Source organism: Armigeres subalbatus, chromosome 1 (genome assembly GCF_024139115.2).
Source record: "Armigeres subalbatus isolate Guangzhou_Male chromosome 1, GZ_Asu_2, whole genome shotgun sequence".
Taxonomy (NCBI): Eukaryota; Metazoa; Arthropoda; class Insecta; order Diptera; family Culicidae; genus Armigeres; species Armigeres subalbatus.
The window spans coordinates 123,547,441-123,573,924 of NC_085139.1; the positions used below are offsets into that span (position 1 = coordinate 123,547,441).

The window sequence follows — 26,484 nt, forward strand, 5'->3', positions numbered from 1 at the left end:
ACCGTCTCGTAGCCGCATGATATTAAGCCGCGGCGTCCGACTTCGACGCGTGTTGTACACCGTCGAGAGTTTTGAGCGCAGGCATACTGCAACGAGGTAGTGGTCGGATTCAGTCGGCACTGCGGTACTAAGTGCGGTCGTTCGTGATGTCGGAGAAGAATTTACCGTCGATTAGAACATGGTCGATTTGGTTTTCCGTTTCTTGGTTAGGTGATCTCCATGTGGCCTTGTGGATGCGAAGTTTATGCATTGTTGGCCGTTGTCATTCGATACGGTGTGCAAACTATCCGGTCCGATGACCGGTCTATACATTTCCTCCCTTCCTACCTGTGCGTTCATGTCGCCGATGACGATTTTAACGTCCCGCAGTGGGCATCCATCGTATGTCTGCTCCAGCTGTGCGTAGAACGCTTCTTTCTCGTCGTCGGGTCTCCCTTCGTGTGGGCAGTGCACGTTGATGATGCTATAGTTGAAGAAACGGCCTTTAATCCTCAGCTTGCACATCCTTGCGTTGATTGGCTGCCACCCAATCACGCGTTGGCGCATCTTACCCAGCACTATGAAGCCGGTTCCCAGCTCGTTGGTGGTGCCACAGCTTTGGTAGAAGGTAGCCGCTCGATGCCAGCCAGTCGCATTATCTCTTATATTGTTCGTAATGATTGGTTTTCTAGGCGGCTTATTGGGCCTGCGCAAACCTCCTGTCTCGTCGGAGGGCCGTCGTGTCAGGGCTGTTTAGCGTCCCACCTAACACCAGGACTTGGGCTTGTGCGCTTTGAGCGGCACACGGTCGCTTTGGTGGGGCCTACTTGCGGATACATGCAGCTTTTTATAGAGGTTTAACAGGGCCCACTATCAAACCCCACCACATCCTAGGCAAGCCCCACAACTCGCAGATGGCCTGGGGAGGGATCGTCAAGCCCTTGGACATAGTCCCTGCTGCCCGCCAACGTAATTGAGTGGTTTTTTAATTCCTCCGGGAAGGCTCTGGGTGCTGAAGTTCGTAATCCGTTTCTTTTCTCCACGTGTGAGCACCGCGCTGCGGTCTGCGATTCGATGGCCCGATCTCAATCTATGGGGAATAATCGTGTTAACTCTCAATTTAACTTATCTTCGATCGGCTGTGCGCTTAACTCACCGAAATACTGCCGCGCCAGTTCGTTCGAAAAGAGATCGCCAATAGACTTTCAAATTCCTGCTGTGAGTGCTGGACAACGGTCTGCTGGTCTGATTGTTCGGATCTATAGAGAACACTCGTGTTAGCTTTTTTCTTGTGATCTGCAGTACAATAACTCACCGAGACACTTTCGCCAAGTTCATTCGTTCACCCTCTTTGACGGCTCGGAATGGGATTTATGATTTTGGAAGCTGTCCTAAGGCGCTCTGGCCGATTCGAGGGATTGCCGCACGTGTGGAATTTAAGGCTTCTTTTGCCACAAGATGGCCGACCTGCGTCCAATTCCACTGTCTCGCTTCTCTATTGCTGCTGAACGACACAACCAGCCAGACTCACCGTCGCGTCGATGGCATAACACAGACTGGAAGAGGGTGGTGTCGTGATGGTATTGGTGGACGAATTTCCAAACCGTGTGCGCTCTTGCACTCTCATATACTACTATGTTGTGTTGAAGTGGTATTATGTTATCAGCTGCATTTTTTTTTGAGCGTGTGCAGTGAGAGAACGACGCCTTGTGTGTTTTAATGTTCGCCGCTCCGCATATGTGTACGACCAAGTGAACCGTTTGTTTGAGAAACTGCATATATAACATTTTTGGCCAAAATGAGATTTTTATATATTCTGAATCCTCGTTCAAAAATACGTATTCTGGCAAAAAATACGAAACAAAATTTTTTGTTCAGGAATGTATGATTTTTTTTTCGTTTGTTTGAGAAACTACATATGTCCACGTACTTTGAAGAGCAATTGTGGAGTACTGCTTACATTTTTTGCCCTGAAAGTGCCCCAGGGTGTTGAGTTGTGCCAAAAACTATTGATCTGTATCGAAGAAATCGAAAGATTTGGTGCAAATTTGTTCAAAAACAGTTTTTTGTTGTTTTCTCGAAATAGTGTAAAATGGACTTATGTAGTTTCTCAAACAAATGATTCAAGTGTGTGCGTGGTGGTTAGCGTTTAACTTGGCTCCTACGGTTTCGGGTGGACATCTGCTTGAATTACTTTGTCAGAGGTGTTAAACTTATGCCTCATTAACCATTATATTTAAATTATCCGCTTTCCTTTTCTATATTTTACGCGCACTGGCATTTATGACATCTAACATCTATGTCTACATTACAACAAAATCTAAACGTTACAAAGGTCTCTTATATTTTAGCTTTCTTGCCCTCAGATACATTCAATCTCATCTACAAACATTCTAAGTAGTTGAAACAGTGACCCATTTTCACCTCATTTGACCCATTGTCACCCCCGACGACGGTATAGGGCACTGCACGGAAACATCTCTTTCTCTTTCGTTCCTCATAAATTTTGACGTTTACTTTCCATGTTGTTTTCAAATTTCTTTGCAGCGAGAAAGAGACAAAGCAGTCCGTGCAGTGCCCTATTCATAATATTGTTTCATGGTAATTGCTCTTTCTTCGAAACTTGCTCATTCATCGACTTTGATTGGTGAGATAAGAGCACAGGTGTGCAATATCAGAATACTCTTTGTAAATTGATAGAAATCTTAAATTAATACTTCTCTATGTAGATAACATTGCACAAAAGCGCCCAAGCAACCAAAGGGAACGATGCTCATGCTGATGAAGACCATGCGACACATGGCACACATTTGTTTCCACACAAAGAAATTAGAAAACAACAAAGCCACTAAATGTCAAAATTGACGTTTTCTGGCCTTGCTGTTTTCTAATTTTCATGAGGAGTGAAAAAGAAGGAGATTTGCCGGTGCAATGCCCTATTACCTGTCTTATCTAATCTATCCTGCTAAGAATAAGGACAAACTTTTCGGAATCCAATATTTTTGACAAATTTAAAAAATTAAAATGACAAATAGTGGACCCTCCAGCCATTTTTGCATTATTACAGGACAACGTTAACATTTTGCTATGAAATTCCATCGGGAGAACCTACCTTAGGCTGTGAACCATTTCACCGATTCGTTTAACTTTTAGTTAAAATTTGACAGTTCGATGGTTATTTCGCTGCTCCGGAGCATGGTTAGATTTGACAGTTCAATAGTTAAACTTTGTTCGCCAGAAAATTGGCGCCAAATCCATTTCGTTCCGAATAACTACCAATCTGTCAAAACTCAAATGGGTCGGCTTCGGAGTAAAATTTTAACCACGATGGGAAAATAACCATCGAGGTGTCAAATTTTAACTAAAAGTTAAACGAATCGGTGGAATGGTTCACAGCCTTACAGACCTATGATTTGATTACATGCATTGGAAATGCTACGGAAAGTTAAATTAGATGATTTTTTTTACAATTTTGTAGAATTTAACATGAGAGTGTCCATTATTAAAATGTTTTAGGGGGTCCATAATAGGGAAGAAGAACGTTCCGAAACGGATGAAGTGTCGACTATAGAGAAGCAATTTCCTATCATGGACCCCCAGGGGGTCTACTATAGGGCGAATTCAGCCAGACATTGAAATGCTAATTTCAACGACTAACGTCGTATATTTGAGTGTTTTATGTATGTATGTAAGGTAGGGCATCTGGAAGCGATTGGCTTAGGATCGAGTCCAGTGGAGAAGAATACTCCATTCGGCGTAGGTTCATCGAAGAGCTGTAGCCCATCAAGTATCAAGTAGTATGCAGAACTTGTTATTAAGTATGTTGTAAATTTCAGCTGCTATGGCAGGAATAGCAAAATTCCGCTACTAGGGGGTCCACAATTGGGCATATTATCCTAGATATTCGTTGCCTTTATGTTGAGTTTGAAAATGCAAGGTAAAATTTATTTGGATTCTGAACAGTTTCACAACACTGAAACCTAATTAAATTCATAGATAGATCGAATTGGATAAATATAAAAAATTTTGTGAGTTTTATTTAGTTTAATGTCCTCTGTTGTATTCCAACAACATTATTGGTAACTAGGGTAACCGTACCCTTAGTAGAGGTAGCACCAATAGTGGAGGTAGTGGGGTTTTAATGAGATTTATCATATTTATACACCTTACGATTATTTCAGTTGATGCGTCGTGCATCAAATATCTTATTGAATGCAACTTATCTTAGGATTTCACTTGAAAAACTATTGAAAACAATGATTTTCCTTAACAAAATTGACTCCCTTGCACCTATAGTGGTGCAACTGTACCAATAGTGGCGAGTCTCATAAGAAACCAATGGATAGCACCACTATGGGAACCAAAATTAATTTTTACCGCCACAAAAGGAACAGTGTGCCCATAGTGGTGCAAGCAATATTTGGTAATTGTTAATGTTAAATGACATCTATTTCAATTTTGGTAGCAAATTTATTAGTTTATCTATTGACTAAGATATTAAAGCTGTAAATTTCCCATAATTATCAATTTTAAAAAAATATTTTCTTTTGTGGATCTACTAATACCTCCACTATTGGTACCGTTACCCTAATTGTTTGGGACATGGATCGGAAAAATCGGCAATTTCCAAAAGTGCTAGAAACATGGCTTACTTCGTCTACTTCATGATTCTGCAGAATTGGCACAGGTGTAACCAGCAGTCAGCACGTTAGAGAATATATCTGCCAATCACATCAGCTGCATAAAATGGTTTTCCACGCAACCGCGAATCGCCGATAAAAATTCAAGGTCAAAATCAATATCGCCATTATTGAATAAATCCATAGCACTTGTTTATTTTCAATCGCAGAGCCGATCACGAACGTGCTTAATAGGGTATTCAGACTACGTGATGTATGTTGATATGATATGTTATATCAAGTAAAAATTTGACGTTTGAACTGTGAATTTCGGCTCAAGTTATATTGCTCGCGTAGTCTACATTTAATTTAATGACGAAATAACAAAGCAAACAAGAAGCATTAATTCCAATATTATTTTCAGAAAAAAACAAACAACCCTAGTTTTGTTTTCTCTTCTTGGTTATCATTACACACTCTCCGAACCAAATCGTTATGAATCACACTCTCTCGCTCAACGAAACCACTTATTCAATCTGACGACACAAACCGGATTTCGAGTGTAATTCCAAACCCACTTCAGCTGCCCAGCTGATTGGTGCGATGTTTTCATTATCCACTTGTGAAGAAACCCATCTGGTTGAATTTCTCTTCGCTCTAATGATTGATTCCAAACGCGAGTCACGTTTCTGTGGTTTTTTGTTTATTAAATCTAATTCACTACCATCCGTTAGCTGTGTGTTCGTTCATCGATTAAGTCCAACCGCAGGCTCACATCTGGGCGTTCTCCTTGATCCAATCGAGGTACTGGCGTACGTCCGTGTACACGCCGGGAATTCCCTCGGTGCCGCAGTCACGAACACCGAGCGAAACGATCCCCGTCAGCACCCAGGCACCGGCTTTGACATCGTAGAACATGAGCGGCGATCCGCTGTCACCGCCGCAGGTGTCTTTCGCTTTCTCGCCGCCGGCGCACAGCTGACCCGGCCCGATCTCCAACTGTTGGGCCCGGAAAACCCTCTTGCACTGTTCGGGTTCTACGTAGGGCAAAACCACCTTCAGCTTGATGGGGCTGAGCGCATTATTTCCTAGCTGCTGGCGGACTGGGTGTATGGAAGAAAGAAGATTTGAAGATTAGTCCTTAACGGTCAAGGATTTTTTTCAATTTTATTATGCCGTTAAAAGTATTGATTAATAAATATGTCCTACGGCTCTTCGAAAAGTGAAGTGGATGGAAAATTGATTCATTAAAGCAAATAAAATTGAAAAAAGAAATCTTCGAACTTTTTCCGGAAATGTTATTATTGTCCCCTCAAATTGACAATGTACTTATAATTAAATCAATCGATTACATGATATAATAATGATATCTGTGTAAATGACAAGATTAGTTCCATCATTCATTGATTGGTTTTTGTGCATAAATTCGCCAAACGTGTCCAAAAATATAACAGCTCACTACATCCAATAAAAGCAATGTTATGTCGGATTGCCATTAGTCATACTGAATATAAAATTGTTCATTACAATTGTGAATGGATTTATGCATAGTTAGTCTGAAGGTTGAAGGTTGACTATGAAATGAATATTTGACAGAATGACCGGCAATCCATAATGTTTCTACTCAACATTTACCGATTTGCTCGCAACAAATAGGAGTGACCTAGGAGTAGATCCCCCAAAACCGGACTTTGGAAGAACTTTGCAGTTTTCGGTATAATGTTGCCTGCTTATCCAACATTCATCATTCATTGATATAGTTGGACGATGAGTTTTGGTAAAACATCAGCACTAGATATTTAGGATCTGTCTGATTTCGGGAAAGATAGACCTACCGCCATCGGGGGTGACAATGGGTCTGGGGTGAGAATGGGTCATCGCTCTCACCGGCTGTCTAAAGGTCATAAAGCAAAATCGTTCAAAAAGGTCTCTTATATTTCAGTCTTCTTGCCCTCAGATATATTAAATCTATTCTTCAAGCATTCTAAGTAGTTGAAACAGTGACCCATTCTCACCCCCGTTTGACCCATTGTCACCCCCGACGACGGTATAACATTTTTTCTCTATTATCGAATTATTTGGTATTTTTGAATAATGTTTTTGTTTTTAGTACTTTAATAGACAAATTATTTAGGAAGGGGCAAGAATGTTATCGATTATTTAGTGATTTGCGTTCGATCATTTAGTAGTTTATCAATAACTTATTCCAGAAGCTGAATTTCAAAATGCGTTGTATGGTGGACTTATAGTGCGAAGGTTTTTCTAGAACTCTGACTAATGGTTCGTTGTTGGAAATCCACTAGTAACGAGGTTATAGCGCTAGTTTCATTAACTTAAACTAAATGATTGGGATTTTCTTATTATTTAGTCTAAGTTACTGAAACTAAAGCCATAACTCTGTTACTAGTTGGTTTCTAACAACGAACCATTAGGCAAATTTGAAGAAAAACCTTCGCACTAGAAAGCCACTATACAACACATTTTGAAATTCAGCTTCTGGAATAAGTTATTGATAAACTACTAAATGATCGAACGCAGATTACTAAATGATTGATAACATCCTTGGGAAGGGGAAGGATGGTTAGTTGGATCTACTTATGAGAGATGCAGAGAACTCTACGACCTCTCATAGGTGCCACGGAAGGTTTTTTTTAATTGTTAGTGAGGAAGGTGGTAACAGTAGGATTTTTTGGTAGAACTTAAAACACAGAAAAAACTAAGATAGAAATACAAAGAAGGAAAGGGAAGAGTCTGGAATTGAACCCACGACCACCTGCTTATAAGGCAGAAGCGGTAGCCACTAAACTACCGAGCTCGTCTTTGTTACGCCCTTTTCAAATGTTGATTTAGATTTATTTTCTTCTTCTTAGAGCTTGAACCTGGTTTAAGTGTAATGGTAAGCACCACTCAAGAGTTGGCGGTGGCGAGGAAGTTGACTAAAGACTAATAAACAAAATAAGTTCGATTAATTACATATTGTATTGGGTAATGTTAGGGCAGCAGGGACTATGTCCAAGGGCTTGACGATCCCTCCCCAGGCCATCTGCGAGTTGTGGCGCCTGCCTAGGATGTGGTGGGGTTTGACAGTGGGCCCTGTTAAACCTCTATAAAAAGCTGCATGTATCCGCAAGTAGGCTCCGCCAAAGCGACCGTGTGCCGCTCAAAGCGCACAAGCCCAAGTCCTGGTGTTAGGTGGGACGTTAAACAGCCCTGACACGACGGCCCTCCGACGAGACAGGAGGTTTGCGCAGGCCCAATAAGCCGCCTTTAAAAACAACTATTACGAACGACATAGAAGATAATACGACTCGATACAATCGGCAACGACCTAGGCGACGAATAAAGGATCACGATTGGAAGCTTGGAACATGGAACTGCAAGTCGCTAGGCTTTGCAGGTTGCGACAGGATAATCTACGATGAATCACATCCCCGCAACTTCGATGTCGTAGCGCTGCAGGAAATCTGCTGGACAGGACAGAAAGTGTGGAAAAGCGGGCATCGAGCGGCTACCTTCTACCAAAGCTGTGGCACCACCAACGAGCTGGGAACCGGCTTTATAGTGCTGGGAAAGATGCGCCAACGCGTGATTGGGTGGCAGCCAATCAACGCAAGGATGTGCAAGCTGAGGATAAAAGGCCGTTTCTTCAACTATAGCATCATCAACGTGCACTGCCCACACGAAGGGACATCCGACGACGAGAAAGAAGCGTTCTATGCGCAGCTGGAGCAGACATACGATGGATGCCCACTGCGGGACGTCAAAATCGTCATCGGTGACATGAACGCTCAGGTAGGAAGGGAGGAAATGTATAGACCGGTCATCGGACCGGATAGTCTGCATACCGTATCGAACGACAACGGCCAACGATGCATAAACTTTGCAGCCTCCCGCGGAATGGTAGTCCGAAGCACTTTCTTCCCCGCAAGAATATCCACAAGGCCACATGGAAATCACCTAATCAAGTAACGGAAAACCAAATCGACCACGTTCTAATCGACGGTAAATTCTTCTCCGACATCACGAACGTACGCACTTACCGCAGTGCGAATATTGAATCCGACCACTACCTCGTCGCAGTATGTCTGCACTCAAAACTCTCGACGGTGATCAACACGCGTCGGAGTCGTCCGCCGCGGCTTAACATTGGGCGGCTACAAGACGGTAGACTAGCCCAAGACTACGCGCAGCAGCTGGAAGTGGCACTCCCAACGGAAGAGCAGCTAGGCGCAGCATCTCTTGAAGATGGCTGGAGAGATATTCGATCCGCCATTGGAAGCACTGCAACCGCTACACTAGGCACGGTGGCTCCGGATCAGAGAAACGACTGGTATGACGGCGAATGTGAGCAGTTAGTTGAGGAGAAGAATGCAGCATGGGCGAGATTGCTGCAACATCGTACGAGGGCGAACGAGGCACGATACAAACGGGCGCGGAACAGACAAAACTCGATTTTCCGGAGGAAAAAGCGTCAACAGGAAGATCGAGACCGTGAAGAGACGGAGGAACTGTACCGCGCTAATAACGCACGAAAGTTCTATGAGAAGTTGAACCGTTCACGTAAGGGCCACGTGCCACAGCCTGATATGTGTAAGGACATAAACGGGAACCTTCTTACGAACGAGCGTGAGGTGATCCAAAGGTGGCGGCAGCACTACGAAGAGCTCCTGAATGGCGATATGGCAGACAACGGTGGCGGTATGGTAATGAACCTAGGAGCACGCGCGCAGGACATGCGACTTCCGGCTCCGAATCTCCAGGAAATCCAGGAGGAGATCGGCCGGCTGAAAAACAACAAAGCCCCTGGAGTTGACCAACTACCAGGAGAGCTGTTTAAACACGGTGGTGAAGCACTGGGTAGAGCGATGCACTGGGTGATTACCAAGGTTTGGGAGGATGAGGTTCTGCCGCAGGAGTGGATGGAAGGTGTCGTGTGTCCCATCTACAAAAAGGGCGATAAGCTGGATTGTAGCAACTACCGCGCAATCACATTGCTGAACGCCGCCTACAAGGTACTCTCCCAAATTTTATGTCGTCGACTAACACCAATTGCAAGAGAGTTCGTGGGGCAGTACCAGGCGGGTTTTATGGGTGAACGCTCTACCACAGACCAGGTGTTCGCCATACGTCAAGTATTGCAGAAATGCCGCGAATACAACGTGCCCACACATCATCTATTTATCGACTTCAAAGCCGCATATGATACAATCGATCGGGACCAGCTATGGCAGCTAATGCACGAAAACGGATTTCCGGATAAACTGATACGGTTGATCAAGGCGACGATGGATCGGGTGATGTGCGTAGTTCGAGTTTCAGGGGCATTCTCGAGTCCCTTCGAAACCCGTAGAGGGTTACGGCAAGGTGATGGTCTTTCGTGTCTGCTATTCAACATCGCTTTGGTAATACGAAGGGCAGGGATTGACACGAGTGGTACGATTTTCACGAAGTCCGTCCAGTTATTTGGTTTCGCCGACGACATTGATATCATGGCACGTAACTTTGAGAGGATGGAGGAAGTCTACATCAGACTGAAAAGCGAAGCTAAACGGATTGGACTAGTCATCAACACGTCGAAGACGAAGTACATGTTAGGAAGAGGCTCAAGAGAGGTCAATGTGAGCCACCCACCACGGGTTTCTATCGGTGGTGACGAAATCGAGGTGGTTGAAGAATTCGTGTACCTGGGCTCACTGGTGACCGCCGATAACGATACCAGCAGAGAAATTCGGAGACGCATAGTGGCTGGAAATCGTACGTACTTTGGACTCCGCAAGACGCTCCGATCGAATAGAGTTCGCCGCCGTACCAAACTAACTATCTACAAAACGCTTATAAGACCGGTAGTTCTCTACGGACACGAGACCTGGACGATGCTCGTGGAGGACCAACGCGCACTGGGAGTTTTCGAAAGGAAAGTGTTGCGTACCATCTATGGTGGGGTGCAGATGGCGGACGGTACGTGGAGGAGGCGAATGAACCACGAGTTGCATCAGCTGTTGGGAGAACCATCCATCGTTCACACCGCGAAAATCGGAAGACTGCGGTGGGCCGGGCACGTAACCAGAATGTCGGACAGTAATCCGGTGAAAATGGTTCTCGACAACGATCCGACGGGAACAAGAAGGCGAGGTGCACAGCGGGCAAGGTGGATCGATCAGGTGGAGGACGACTTGCGGACCCTCCGCAGACTGCGTGGTTGGCGAAGTGCAGCCATGGACCGAGCTGAATGGATAAGTCTTTTATGTGCAGCACAGGCCACTCCGGCCTTAGTCTGATGATAAATAAAATAAATAAATTGGGTAATTTAAAGCAAAAATTTAAAAGCAAACAAACCATCAACCAGTTTTGACGAGTGCGACTCCTGACCGCTGGCGACACTCAGTTCTTCGTGAGTCGTCAGTCGATTCCACTGCTGGCTTGAGTCTATGACAACAGAGTATGATTTGTGCATTCACATTCCATGTATAAGGACACGAGACGCCTCTTTTCTCACTCATCATTTCTAACTTCTCATTTCTCACTTTTTGCAGTGAGAAGTGAGAAATGATGATTGAAAAGTATGTCGTGAAATGATCTATTTGACCAAATGATCTATTCGGCTAAGTGACCTATTCGGCCAAATGACCTATTCGGCCAAATGACCTATTCGGCCAAACGACCAATTCGGCCAAATGAGGTTCCTTCAGTGTGCTGATCGGCCGGTCGTTGTAATTTTGTTCTGCTTTGTGCGGGTGAGTAAATAAATCAGATAGTGAAAGTTTGTTCTATGCCCAGCCGTGTTCTGTTTAGTTCTGCTTTGTGCGGGTGAGTAAATAAGTCGGAAAGGGAAAGTTTGTTTCTTGTCCAGTCGTGTTTCTCCAGTAAGCGGATCGGCCGTTCGTCGAAATTTAGTTTTCCTTTGTGCGGAAGGCAAAACGATCGGCCGGTCACCGTAATTTGTATTTTGTTTTGTGCAGATGAGTAAATAAATCAGAAAGTGAAAGTTTGTTCCCTGTCCAGTCGTGTTTCTCCAGTAAGCGAGTTTGCAGATGCCACCGAGCAAGTAAGTGCAGTGCGTGTTTCAGTTATCGGGAAAATAATAAAATATCTATTTGGTGCTCGGTGGCTCATGCGCATGTATTGCGCTTTGCTCCGGTCGAAACAGTGCGATCTTCAATTGTTTGCAGTAGATATCGGGCATGTAAGTACAGAGTACTGGGCGTCCGTTCGGTCGTCCAAAACATTTCTCCTTCGTTTTCATAGGCCACCGGGCGTGCATGGTTTAACATTTTTCTCGTGGGCAGACAACGAATTAGTGTTATTTCCCATCCTATAGATCACATCACTTACTGAAGTGAATCGAGATAAATTATCCTTTGTAACTAAAACTATATCCTATCCCAAGACAATCGTGGAGATGCAGAGGTACACTCGGTCTCTAGTAGCAACGAGAGTCGGACTAACAATCCTTCCCTTCATATATGACCGTAAGGACGTGGCCGGCGCCGTTAATGACTTTAAATATTTGAGCTACCGAAACGTGTACATTGAGAATTGGTAGCTAGTCCTAGGCCCCATTTATTGTGTTCTCTGTACAATTTCGCAAGTTCTAGTCAATCACGGAGTAGCAACCAAGGATGTTATCGATTATTTAGTAATTTGCGTTCGATCATTTAGTAGTTTATCAATAACTTATTCCAGAAGCTGAATTTCAAAATGTGTTGGATGATGGACTTATAGTGCGAAGGTTTTTCTAGAACTCTGACTAATGGTTCGTTGTTGGAAATCCACCAGTAGCGAGGTTATAGCGCTAGTTTCATTAGCTTAAACTAAATGATTGGGATTTTCTTATTATTTAGTCTAAGTTACTGAAACTATAGCCATAACTCCGTTACTAGTTGATTTCTAATAACGAACCATTAGGCAGAGTTGAAGAAAAACCTTCGCACGAGAAATCCACTATACAACACATTTTGAAATTCAGCTTCTGGAATAAGTTATTGATAAACTACTAAATGATCGAACGCAGATTACTAAATGATCGATAATATCCTTGGTAGTAACTACGAATTGTGCGGTCATAATGCTCATGCTCAATGCTCAAACGACCAATTCGGCCAAATGACCTATTCAGCCAAATAACCTATTCGGCCTAACAACCTATTCGTCAAAATGACCTATTTGGCAAAATGACCTATTCGGCCAAATGACCAATTCAAAATGATCTAATGATCAAAATTGATGATCAAAATTCTAAATGATCTAATGGCCAAATGATCTATTCGACCACACGACCTGTTCAATAAAATGACTTATTCGGCCAAATGACCTATTCAGCCAAATGACCTATTCGGTCAAACGACCTTTTTGCCCAAATGACCTATTAAACAAAATGACCTTTTCGGCCAAACGATATATTCGCCCAAATGACCTATTCGGTCGAATGATCTATTTGATCAAACGACTTATTCTGCCAAATGACCTATTCGACCAAACGACCTATTCGGCCAAACGACTTATTCGATCAAACGACCTATTCGGCCGAACGACCTATTCGGCCAAATGACCAATTCAAAATGATCTAATGATCAAAATTCTAATGGCCAAAATGATCTATTCGGCCACACGATCTGTTCGGCAAAATGACCTATACGGCCAAATGACCTATTCGGCCCAAAGATCTCTTCGGCCAAATGACCTCTTCGGCCAAGTGACCTATTCGACAAAATGACCTCTTCGGCCAAATGATCTTTTTGATCAAACGACTTATTCGGCCAAATAACCTATTCAGACAAACGACCTAATCGGCCAAATGACCTTTTCGGCCAAATGACCTATTTAACCAAATGACCTATTTAACAAAATGACCTTATCGGCCAAACGATTTATTCGGCCAAACGATCTATTCGCTCAAATAACCTATTCGGCCAAATGATCTATTCGGCCAAACGACCTATTTGGCAAAATGACCGATTCAAAATGATCTAATGATCAATATTATTGTTAAAAATTCGAAATGATCTATTCGGCCACACGACCTGTTCGGCAAAATGACCTATTCGGCCAAATGACCTCTTCGGCCAAATGACCTATTCGACCAAATAACCTCTTCGGCAAAATGGCCTCTTCGGCCAAATAACCTGTACGGCCAAATGACCTATTCGACAAAATGACCTATTCGACAAAATAACCTATTCGGCCAAATGACCTATTCGGCCAAACGACCTATTCGGTCAAATGACCTATTTGGCCAAATAACTTATAAGTATTGTGTAAGTACAAAACCACATAAGCGAGAAAAAGAGAGCTCATATTATATACCTCTCTTTCACTCATTTATTCCAACAGAATTTTGCAACTCAGTATTAGTATGTATGTGTTCGATTCCCGGTTCGGTCTAGGAAATTTTCAGGTAGAATTTTTTTTTGGCTTCCCTTAGGCTTCGGGCTTAGAAATAACATCGAGTTAGCCTTATGACACACGAGATCAAAAATGGTAGGTTGTGGAAGTGCTTAGAGGAAACGAAGCTGCGAGGTGGCAATGTCCCAGTTGGGAATGTGATGCCAATTTGAAGAAGCAGGCAAGTTACTGATTTGATCTCTAGCTCTGCTCAGAAGCGAGTCGTTGCTTGAGTGGTACACCCGTGGGAGAGATGTTATTCGTTTATGGTGATTCGATGACCATTTGCCAGAGCGAGGAGCATTTGAGACGAAATTCTCCAAGGACAATCATTGTTTATTAAGCGGTCAAACCATGTTTAACTCATCGATTATAGCTAACCAACAGAACTTTTCGTCAGCAAGCCATCCCCGGTTTCCCAAGATCGATTGAGATTTCTATCGAAGGCTTTCATGCAGTTTCTCCTGCAGTTTCTCGAGGGAGAAGCTAACAAGCCATTTGAGACAGTCCATAATGAAGCGAACAACTATGGGTCAAGACATGCAAAACTCGGTTGAAACGCTATGACAATGAGCGGTTCCTGAAGCGTTAACTGTTCCGAGTCATGAACAATCTTGCACCACTCAAAGTCGCCGAAAAAGCTGCCCGATATTGTTGACGAATATCGAAGGCACGTAAAGACTCTTTCAAAACTGAATGAACCATTTATCCACTGGTACCCCTTTGATCAATATGTTAAGCTACAAACTGGATCTATTGTCGTGGACAATGTATCCTACCCGGAATTAGTCGATTTCTTATACCAACGGGTGCAAATGTTGAAGGACATAGTAACCGCTCTGTAGATGCACTCCATTCAGTCCGGCCAAGTCAAGGTAGTCGGTTCCACACATGTTGCGATGAATTTCTGCAAGATGGTATCCAGTCCTACCACGACCAAATCCAATGGTGGATCTATCTTACTACGAAGCTCCCCGACAGCAGGAGCAACAACAGGAGCGAACGATGTTATCCATTGTGTATGCCTCCAACATCGCACATCTTTCTGATTCGAACCGGGAATATGTGAACAGAATATGCTAAGCGGTACTTGTCATGTCTGGACATTGCGGACAAGTGAGGTAAGCCGCATATCTTGTCTTGTCATGTTATGTCTTGTCATGTCTGGACATTGCGGACAAGTGAGGTAAGCCGCATATCCGAACCTGTGCAGGTAGCACCTGAAGCATCTGTGGCCTGTTAAGAACTGGGGCAAGCCAAAGTTTAGTTCTTCACGAGGTGCTAATCTAACGCACTTTGAACTATGCGGTCTCGGAAATGCAATTTTAATATTGTAACATATTATCTTTGGAACAAATTCGACTGCTATTGGTCGAATGTTGGGCTTTGTGCCTTGGTCCGGATACACAAAGCGAACATTCTATCGCAACGCTTACTCAATCTCAGAAGTACAGGTTGCTCACTCTCGAAAATTTTCGAAAAAAAAGAGTCTCATAATTTTCCGCTCACATCGATTGCCTTTGCTGCACAAAAACCCTGGTGATTAAATGCAGATAGTATGGTGGTGTGGCTATAGTGCGCACATCGCTATGCTATTATAGTTAATTAACTGATTAAGATGAAAAAGAGATGAAACGAAATCGAAATTCATCCAATATGCAAAAGAGAAAATACGGCCGCATAAGAAATATATCTTTCACGATAACAAGCAGCAAATATGATCTTTCCCCTTTATTATTTTTAATTTTTATACTTACAAATATCAGTCCTTCCCCAGCCAGATACGCTAAGCTTCCTCCCGGGTGCAGCGCCGTTGTCCATTTCCGGCTCCGGTAGACAAATGTGGCGCAAAAAGTCCGTGTACGACGGTACTTGACTGATTTCTATCAGCGCTATGTCGTGGTATTTGTGCCGGAAGTTGGGATCATACTCGGGATGGATGATGACCCTCACCGGTTCCGAATCGATCTTGGCCTCAGAGCAGTCCTGGAAATTATTCTCGATCACACAGTCGGGATCATCGTACACATTATACTCACGCAGGCGGACGTACTTCCTGAAATATTTCAACAATTCAAAAATGAAACCAAATTAAAAAAAAAATCCAATCCAAATCCAATACAAATCCAATCCAAATCCAATACAATCCACACTATCCAAATCCAATCCAAATCCAATCAAAATCCAATCCAAATCCAATCCAAATCCAATCCAAATCCAATCCAAATCCAATCCAAATCCAATCCAAACCAATCCAAACCAACCAAATCCAAACCAATCCAAACCAATCCAAACCAACCAAATCCAACCAATCCAACCAACCAATCCAAACCAATCCAAACCAATCCAAACCAATCCAAACCAATCCAAACCAACCAAACCAATCCAAACCAATCCAAACCAATCCAAACCAACCAAACCAATCCAAACCAATCCAAACCAATCCAAACCAATCCAACCAATCCAAACCAATCCAAACCAATCCCAAACCAATCCAAACCAACCAAACCAATCCAAACCAATCCAAACCAATCCAAACCAATCCAAACCAACCAAACCAATCCAAACCAATCCAACCAATCCAAACCAATCCAAACCAACCAAATCCAATCCAAACCAATCCAAACCAATCCAAACCAACCAAACCAACCAAATCCAACCAAACCAATCCAAACCAACCAAACCAATCCAAACCAACCAATCCAAATCCAATCCAAACCAATCCAAACCAATCCAAACCAACCAAACCAATCCAAACCAACCAAACCAATCCAAACCAATCCAAACCAATCCAAACCAACCAAACCAATCCAAACCAATCCAAACCAATCCAAACCAATCCAAACCAATCCAAACCAACCAAATCCAATCCAAACCAATCCAAACCAATCCAACCAAACCAATCCAAACCAATCCAAACCAATCCAAACCAATCCAAACCAACCAAACCAATCCAAACCAACCAAACCAATCCAAACCAACCAAACCAATCCAAACCAATCCAAACCAACCAAACCAATCCAAACCAACCAAACCAATCCAAACCAATCCAAACCAATCCAAACCAACCAAACCAATCCAAACCAACCAAACCAATCCAAACCAACCAAACCAACCAAACCAATCCAAACCAATCCAAACCAATCCAAACCAACCAAACCAATCCAAACCAATCCAAACCAACCAAACCAACCAAACCAATCCAAACCAACCAAACCAATCCAAACCAATCCAAACCAACCAAACCAATCCAAACCAACCAACCAATCCAAACCAATCCAAACCAATCCAAACCAATCCAAACCAATCCAAACCAATCCAAACCAATCCAAACCAACCAAACCAATCCAAACCAATCCAACCAACCAATCCAAACCAATCCAAACCAATCCAAACCAACCAAACCAATCCAACCAATCCAAACCAATCCAAACCAATCCAAACCAACCAAACCAATCCAAACCAATCCAAACCAATCCAAACCAATCCAAACCAATCCAAACCAATCCAAACCAACCAAACCAATCCAAACCAATCCAAACCAATCCAAACCAATCCAAACCAAACCAAACCAATCCAAACCAACCAAATCCAAACCAACCAAACCAATCCAAACCAATCCAAACCAACCAAACCAATCCAAACCAATCCAAACCAATCCAAACCAATCCAAACCAATCCAAACCAATCCAAACCAATCCAAACCAACCAAACCAACCAAACCAATCCAAACCAATCCAAACCAATCCAAACCAATCCAAACCAATCCAAACCAATCCAAACCAATCCAAACCAATCCAAACCAACCAAACCAATCCAAACCAATCCAAACCAACCAAACCAACCAAACCAATCCAAACCAATCCAAACCAACCAAACCAATCCAAACCAATCCAAACCAACCAAACCAATCCAAACCAACCAAACCAATCCAAACCAACCAAACCAATCCAAACCAATCCAAATCCAATCCAAACCAATCCAAACCAATCCAAACCAATCCAAATCCAATCCAACCAATCCAACCAACCAAACCAATCCAAACCAATCCAAACCAATCCAAACCAATCCAAACCAATCCAAACCAATCCAAACCAATCCAAACCAATCCAAACCAATCCAAACCAATCCAAACCAACCAAACCAACCAAACCAATCCAAACCAATCCAACCAATCCAAACCAATCCAAACCAATCCAAACCAACCAAACCAATCCAAACCAATCCAAATCCAACCAAACCAATCCAAACCAATCCAAACCAACCAAACCAACCAATCCAAACCAATCCAAACCAATCCAAACCAATCCAAACCAATCCAAACCAATCCAAACCAATCCAAACCAATCCAAACCAATCCAAACCAATCCAAACCAATCCAACCAACCAACCAATCCAAACCAATCCAAACCAATCCAAACCAATCCAAACCAACCAAACCAACCAATCCAAACCAATCCAAACCAACCAAACCAACCAAACCAATCCAAACCAATCCAAACCAATCCAAACCAACCAAACCAACCAAACCAATCCAAACCAACCAAACCAATCCAAACCAATCCAAACCAATCCAAACCAACCAAACCAATCCAAACCAATCCAAACCAACCAAACCAATCCAAACCAATCCAAACCAATCCAAACCAATCCAAACCAATCCAAACCAACCAAACCAACCAACCAACCAATCCAAACCAACCAAACCAATCCAAACCAATCCAAACCAATCCAAACCAATCCAAACCAATCCAAACCAACCAAACCAACCCAAACCAATCCAAACCAATCCAAACCAATCCAAACCAACCAAACCAACCAAACCAATCCAAACCAATCCAAACCAACCAAACCAACCAAACCAACCAAACCAATCCAAACCAATCCAAACCAACCAAACCAATCCAAACCAATCCAAACCAATCCAAACCAACCAAACCAATCCAAACCAATCCAAACCAACCAAACCAATCCAAACCAACCAAACCAATCCAAACCAATCCAAACCAATCCAAACCAACCAAACCAATCCAAACCAACCAAACCAATCCAAACCAATCCAAACCAATCCAAACCAACCAAACCAATCCAAACCCAATCCAAACCAATCCAAACCAATCCAAACCAACCAAACCAATTCAAACCATTTCAAACCAATCCAAACCAATCCAGATCCAATTAAAACCAATCCAGATCCAATCCAAACCAATCTAAACCAACCAAACCAACCAAACCAACCAAACCAATCCAACCAACCAAACCAATCCAAACCAACCAAACCAACCAAACCATTTCAACCAATCCAAACCAATCCAGATCCAATTAAAACCAACCCAGATCCAATCCAAACCAATCCAAACCAATCCAAACCAATCCAAATCCAATCTAAAACGCAATCCAAACCAATCCAACCAATCCAACCAATCCAACCCATCCAAACCAATCCAAATCCAATCCCAAACCAATCCAAACCAATCCAAACCAATCCAAACCAATCCAACCAAATCAAATCCAACCAAACCAATCCAAACTAATCCAACCTAATCCAAACCAATCCAAACCAATCCAAACCAACCAAACCAATCCAAACCAACACAAACCAATCCAAACCAATCCAAACCAATCCAAACCAATCCAAACCCAACCAAAACGCAATCCAAACCAATCCAAACCAATCCAAACCAATCCAAATCCCATCCAAACCAATCCAAACCAATCCAACCCCATCCAAACCAATCCAAACCAATCCAAACCAATCCCAAACCAATCCAAACCAACCAAACCAATCCAAACCAACCAAACCAACCCAACCAATCCAAACCAACCAAACCAATCCAAACCAACCAAACCAATCCAAACCAACCAAACCAATCCAAACCAATCCAAACCAATCCAAACCAATCCAAACCAATCCAAACCAATCCAAACCAATCCAAACCAATCCAAACCAATCCAAACCAATCCAAACCAATCCAAACCAATCCAAACCAACCAAACCAATCCAAACCAATCCAAACCAATCCAAACCAAATCAACCAATTCAAACCAATCCAAATCCAATCCAATCTCTAACCAAACCAATCCAAACCAATCCAAACCAATCCAAACCAATCCAAACCAACCAAACCAATCCAAACCAACACAAACCAATCCAAACCAATCCAAACCCAATTTAAACGCAATCCAAACCAACCAAACCAATCCAAACCAATCCAAACCCCATCCAAACCAATCCAAACCAATCCAATCCAAACCAATCCAAACCAATCCAAACCAAACCAAACCAACCAAACCAATCCAAACCAATCCAAACCAATCCCAAACCAATCCAAACCAATCCAAACCAATCCAAACCAACCAAACCAATCCAACCAACCAACCAAACCAACCAAACCAATCCAAACCAATCCAAACCAATCCAAACCAATCCAAACCAATCCAAACCAACCAAACCAATCCAAACCAATCCAAACCAACCAAACCAATCCAAACCAATCCAAACCAATCCAAACCAATCCAAACCAATCCAAACCAACCAAACCAATCCAAACCAACCAAACCAATCCAAACCAATCCAAACCAATCCAAACCAACCAAACCAACCAAACCAATCCAAACCAACCAAACCAATCCAAACCAATCCAACCAAACCAAACCAACCAAACCAATCCAACCAACTAAACCAATCCAAACCAAATCAAACCAACCAAACCAATCCCGAATCTAATCCACCCCAATCCAAACCAATCCAAACCAATCCAAACCAATCCAAACCAACCAAACCAATCCAAACCAATCCAAAACGCAATCCAAACCAACCAAACCAATCCAAACCAATCCAAACCCCATCCAAACCAATCCAAACCAATCCAAACCAATCCAAACCAATCTAAACCAATCCAAACCAAATCAAACCAATCCAAACCAATCCAAATCTAATCCAACCTAATCCAAACCAACCAAACCAATCCAAACCAATCCAAACCAATTCAAACCAACCAAACCATTTCAAACCAACCAAACCAATCCAGATCCAATCAAACCAATCCAGATCCAACCAAACCAATCTAAACCAATCCAAACCAACCAAACCAACCAAACCAATCCCAAACCAACCAAACCAATCCAAACCAATTCAAACCAATCCAAACCATTCCAACCAATCCAAACCAACCAGATCCAATTAAAACCAATCCAGATCCAATCCAAACCAATCCAAACCAATCCAAACCAATCCAAACCAACCAAACGCAATCCAAACCAATCCAACCAATCCAAACCAATCCAAATCCCATCCAAACCAATCCAAACCAACCAAACCAATCCAAACCAATCCAAACCAATCCAACCAATCCAAACCAAACCAAACCAATTCAAACCAACCAAATCCAATCCAATTCTAACCAAACCAATCCAAACCAATCCAAACCAATCCAAACCAATCCAAACCAACACAAACCAATCCAAACCAATCCAAACCAATCCAACCAATCCAAACCCAATTTAAAACGCAATCCAAACCAACCAAACCAACCAAACCAATCCAAACCCCATCCAAACCAATCCAAACCAATCCAAACCCCATCCAAACCAATCCAAACCAATCCAAACCAATCCAACCAAACCAACCAATCTAAACCAAACCAACCAAACCAAATCCAACCTAACCAAACCAATCCAAACCAATCCAAACCAATCCAAACCAACCAAACCAATCCAAACCAATCCAAACCAACCAAACCAATCCAAACCAATCCAAACCAATCCAAACCAACCAAACCAACCAAACCAATCCAAACCAATCCAAACCAATCCAACCAATCCAAACCAATCCAAACCAATCCAAATCCAAACCAACCAAACCAACTAACCAACCAATCCAAACCAAATCAAACCAATTCAAACCAATCCAAATCTAATCCAATTCTAACCAAACCAATCCCAAACCAATCCAAACCAATCCAACCAATCCAAACCAATCCAACCAATCCAAACCAACCAAACCAATCCAAACCAATCCAAACCCAATCTAAATGCAATCCAAACCAATCCAAACCAATCCAAACCAATCCAAACCCATCCAAACCAATCCAATCCAACCAATCCACTAAACCAATCCAAACCAATCCAAACCAACCAAACCAACCAAACCAATCCAAACCAATCCAAACCAACCAAACCAATCCAAACCAATCCAAACCAACCAAACCAATCCAAACCAATCCAAACCAATCCAAACCAATCCAAACCAATCCAAACCAACCAAACCAACCAAACCAATCCAAACCAATCCAAACCAATCCAAACCAATCCAAACCAACCAAACCAACCAAACCAATCCAAACCAATCCAGTCCAGTCCAAACCAACCAATCCAACCAATCCAACCAATCCAAACCAATCCAAACCAACCAAACCAATCCAAACCAATCCAACCAACCAAACCAATCCCAAACCAATCCCAAATCCAATCCAAACCAATCCAGTTCAATCCAAACCAACCAAACCAATTCAAACCAATCCAACCAAATCAAATTAAGTTCAAACCAGTTCAACCTAATCCAGTCTAATCCAAACCAATCAAACCAATCCAAACCAAATCAAATCCAATCCAAACCAACCAAACCAACCAAAATGCAATCCAAACCAACCAAACCAATCCAAACCAATCCAAACCCATCCAAACCAATCCAAACCAATCCAAACCAATCCAAACCAATCTAAACCAATCCAAACCAATTCAAACCAACCAAACCAATCCAAACTAATCCAACCTAATCCAAATTGTTGGTCAGCAAACCAATCCAAACCAATCCAAACCAATCCAAACCAACCAAACCAATCCAAACCAACCAAACCAATCCAAACCAACCAAACCAATCCAAACCAATCCAAACCAATCCAAACCAATCCAACCAACCAAACCAATCCAAACCAATCCAAACCAATCCAACCAACCAAACCAATCCAAACCAACCAAACCAATCCAAACCAATCCAAACCAATCCAAACCAATCCAAACCAATCCAAACCAACCAAACCAATCCAAACCAATCCAACCAATCCAACCAACCAAACCAATCCAACCAATCCAAACCAATCCAATCCAACCAATCCAATCCAACCAATCCAACCAATCCAACCAATCCAAATCCAATCCAAATCCAATCCAAATCCAATCCAAATCCAATCCAAATCCAATCCAAATCCAATCCAAATCCAATCCAAATCCAATCCAAATCCAATCCAAATCCAATCCAAATCCAATCCAAATCCAATTAAAATCCAATCCAAATCCAATAGCTTGTTTGTGCATATGCATGTTTCGTAATGGACAAATTGATATGAAATTTGTGCAAAAGAATCCCCGTGTCTTGGAGGGACTTGATCCTACATCATCTTGCACATGGATTCTTATACGCGAATTTCATATCAATTTGTCCATTTCGAAACATGTGCTGTGCATATGCACAGCCAAGATATTTAACAAAAAAAATTGTTTCTAGTACGGCAGGGTTGCCGAATAATATGCAATTAATTATATTTTTATTTATTCATTGTCCCATTCTCTGCTTGTTCTATCTTCTGTTTTAGAAACGATATAGTCGAATGATCAACATTTCGCCAAAATGCCTCTTCTTCAATTCATTGGATTCATTGCATATCTAATAGGAAATACCCCCCCCTTAACAAGCTTTTAAATAAAGAAGTAGCTGTACGGCATTAAAATACACCCGTTGTTGATATTAATAAATCAACCAATCATTAACATGCTTGTCCATTTCCTTCTAAATAGTAAACGATCTCTTATGCATGTGGGTTTTCTAAATACATTTGGATTTTCTAAATGTGTTTACGGCAAACCGAGTTCACAATATACTATAACAGTAGGCACTCTCATGCAGAAACGAATTATTTATTGTACCAGATAATGGTTTTGTAGAAATTCCAAAACCGGCATTTGTGTGATTTCCCTAAATATGTTTACCCTACAAATATTCCGCGTTTGTACACCCCACTCAGACCTTGAACCGCACTGTACAACAAATAACACTTCTACTTACAGCGGTCCTTTATTGTCGTAGTCTCTACCCGTTACGCAATGTGCAGCCGTAATCACAAAATTCCTACTAATCAACGCTCCACCACAACCGTGAACGATCTTTTGGGATTCCTCTGCAAAAAGGTGAAACAAACATCACTTTAGCACAACAATCCGTTCTCTCACCTCACCACCCGCACCAGTAGTGCGGATGGAATATTTTGATTCACATATTAGGCAACTCACTTAGCTCATACAACAGCATCGCCATCCAGGGAAACTCGTCAATGTTTGCAATCTCGCCGCCACGAATCTTCGGCACAAACGATTGATAGCCACAGATTTCTTCATCGTTGCCAAATCGTGAATGGACGCGTGTTGTCTTGTGGCGGATTCGTTTGGGCAGGGTCTCGTTTAGCGTTGGTAATCTGGAAACGTTAATGATTCTGTAATCTATTTGGCCCCAGCGACGCCCTACATTGAGCCATCCCGACTTATCTCAACTCTCGTGATTACGACAGGGGCAAATATTGTTACTCACTTGTATCGTGCGGTTCGGGGACAGCAAATCCCGCCAACTCCCGTGGAATTACACTGAATTTGCTTCAGGAAGCTCAATCGTCCTACAGATCTGATGTCTTCCAAACTGTTGATTTCGGCATACGCTGGGCAGTCCGTCGGTGGTTTGCAGGTCCCTTTGCTGGGTTCATTTGGGATATTGCAGGGTGTAGTAACTTCCCAAACGCGAGCTGCTTCATCGCAAGCTAGCAAACATGAAAACAAAATTTAAAACCACCGAACACAGTTCATTCAACCGGAAATGCCATTCATCTACGCGACGGCGCCACATCGACGGTTTAGTGCAACAATGATACAACTTGAAACCAGTGAATTTTCAGTGACAGAAATTTGAAAACTTTCACTTTGGAAATGATTTTTAAAACTTTTCTAGAGGAATGTGTTCATTTGTCATAGGACGAATTAGTGCTATTCCATTCAGTTGCTCTACTTGACGTAACTTTTTTTTTTAATTTCGAACTTAACAGTAGGTCACCTTCAATGTCTCATAATAATTTCAACAAATAGAGTAAAGTACAAGACTCTGAAGGGAGATTTACTGTTAGAGTCGAAATAAAACTCTGTACTAACTCGTAAATCAGTTTTGTTTATATAACTTTCAACAGATAAGATTCGATAAATCTATGAAGTTATTTTTTTTTATATGTAGACCGTAAAATTTACTAACGAGCAACAATTTGACAGTATTAGAAATTTTAATTTAGTTTTATGTAAAAAACATTAAAATCGAAATCTAATTTGTCTAGTTGTGTCAGTATTACACAAAACCGTTGATATGGGCTTTAGCGCGGACAATCAGCGACGAACCTGTCTGAGGCAGCTGTGTGGAAAGTGTCACTACCGTTGCTAAGGTCACCAAAAACGAAACTGCCGTCCACATCTCGGTGGTGTCTACGCGCGACGGCGATCTCGGCCGGGTGACTGTTTTCGAAGGCACTAATTGGATTCACTGATAAGCTTCCGAATACGCTATTGGTTAACGAAGCCGCCAAACAGCCGCCGATCGACTGGTTAGTTCTGTTCTAGTGTACGGATTTGAGTGAAGAATCGGAAGAAATTTGATTACAACCACTCGCAGCCCGCGAGCGAAATAGGGAGAGCGAGAGTAGCCGGCATCTGCAGAGGAAACCGCGATTTAAATTCGCTCTAGTGGCGATCACATGACGAATGAGCGATCGGTGTCTGGCTGTTCGTATCAAAACAAACGATCGTTTCCATAGCTGGCCGGGGAGAACAGCTGGGGAAGTTAATTCGAGTCGTGGATTCACACCACGCGCGGTCACAGCGATGTAACGATTACAAGATCCATTTAATCATCGAATAATACCAGCAGATACTTTGTAGCGTGCATTATCTTGAGAGCAACTCAATCTGTCGCTGCATGGAACGACGAAAGTGTGTCTGGAACAAATAATTTGAATTTACGTCATTCGCGCGAACTATATGGGCTGCTTGAAATATGACACCCACTACATTTTAAAACTTGTGCACTCCCCTTCACCTCGATCACGCTTTTTCGTTTAATGAAATATGAAATGTCGAAAAATCTTTGAGCCCCTCCCCACTCAAACTTGAACGTCATTTTTGAATGTCCCATATGGTTAATTTATATTCGTCGAACTGGTTAGTACTTACAGTAGAGAAGAACGGGGTAAACCGACATCCTATGTGTTCCACAGATTTTCAATACTTAAATGACATTTATCAGATTTCAAGAGTCATGCAAATATACTTTAGCTAGCTAAATACCTTTACATTATGTGACATTATGTGTTGATAAAAAGAAGTTTCTGGAATTGACAGGGGTACTCGTAATATCTGGACCCTATCCCAAATAGGAAAGAATAATTTCAAAATACTTGGCTGAAGAATTCAATACCTGATA

The 26,484-nt window shown here is 42.3% G+C and overlaps 1 protein-coding gene and 1 long non-coding RNA gene across 2 annotated transcripts; both read right to left on the reverse strand.

The window, feature by feature from the left end:
• Positions 1 to 352: 352 nt before the first annotated feature.
• On the reverse strand, positions 353 to 1,479 carry LOC134206034 (uncharacterized). Its single transcript, XR_009978238.1, has 3 exons — positions 1,295 to 1,479; positions 1,136 to 1,238; positions 353 to 1,069 (listed from the first exon to the last, which is right to left on the reverse strand). It is a non-coding gene; the product is annotated as an uncharacterized LOC134206034 (long non-coding RNA).
• A 3,800-nt stretch (positions 1,480 to 5,279) lies between these two features.
• LOC134206041 (CLIP domain-containing serine protease B8) lies at positions 5,280 to 25,699 on the reverse strand. Its single transcript, XM_062681724.1, has 6 exons — positions 25,407 to 25,699; positions 24,562 to 24,784; positions 24,267 to 24,448; positions 24,043 to 24,154; positions 15,737 to 16,035; positions 5,280 to 5,701 (listed from the first exon to the last, which is right to left on the reverse strand). Exons 1-6 carry the CDS (start codon positions 25,477 to 25,479, stop codon positions 5,370 to 5,372), a joined length of 1,221 nt encoding a protein of 406 aa, XP_062537708.1. The 5' UTR covers positions 25,480 to 25,699; the 3' UTR covers positions 5,280 to 5,369.
• Between the last annotated feature and the right edge of the window lie 785 nt (positions 25,700 to 26,484).

Excerpts from the sequence above, each read along its gene's own strand:
- LOC134206041 (XM_062681724.1), bottom strand. The coding sequence starts at position 25,479 with ATGTGGACGGCAGTTTCGTTTTTGGTGACCTTAGCAACGGTAGTGACA. Across the intron at positions 24,155-24,266 it reads GATGCTGTTGTATGAGCTAA|AGGAATCCCAAAAGATCGTT; the intron begins GTGAGTTGCCTA and ends ACCTTTTTGCAG. Across the intron at positions 16,036-24,042 it reads TACGACAATAAAGGACCGCT|GAAGTACGTCCGCCTGCGTG; the intron begins GTAAGTAGAAGT and ends GAAATATTTCAG.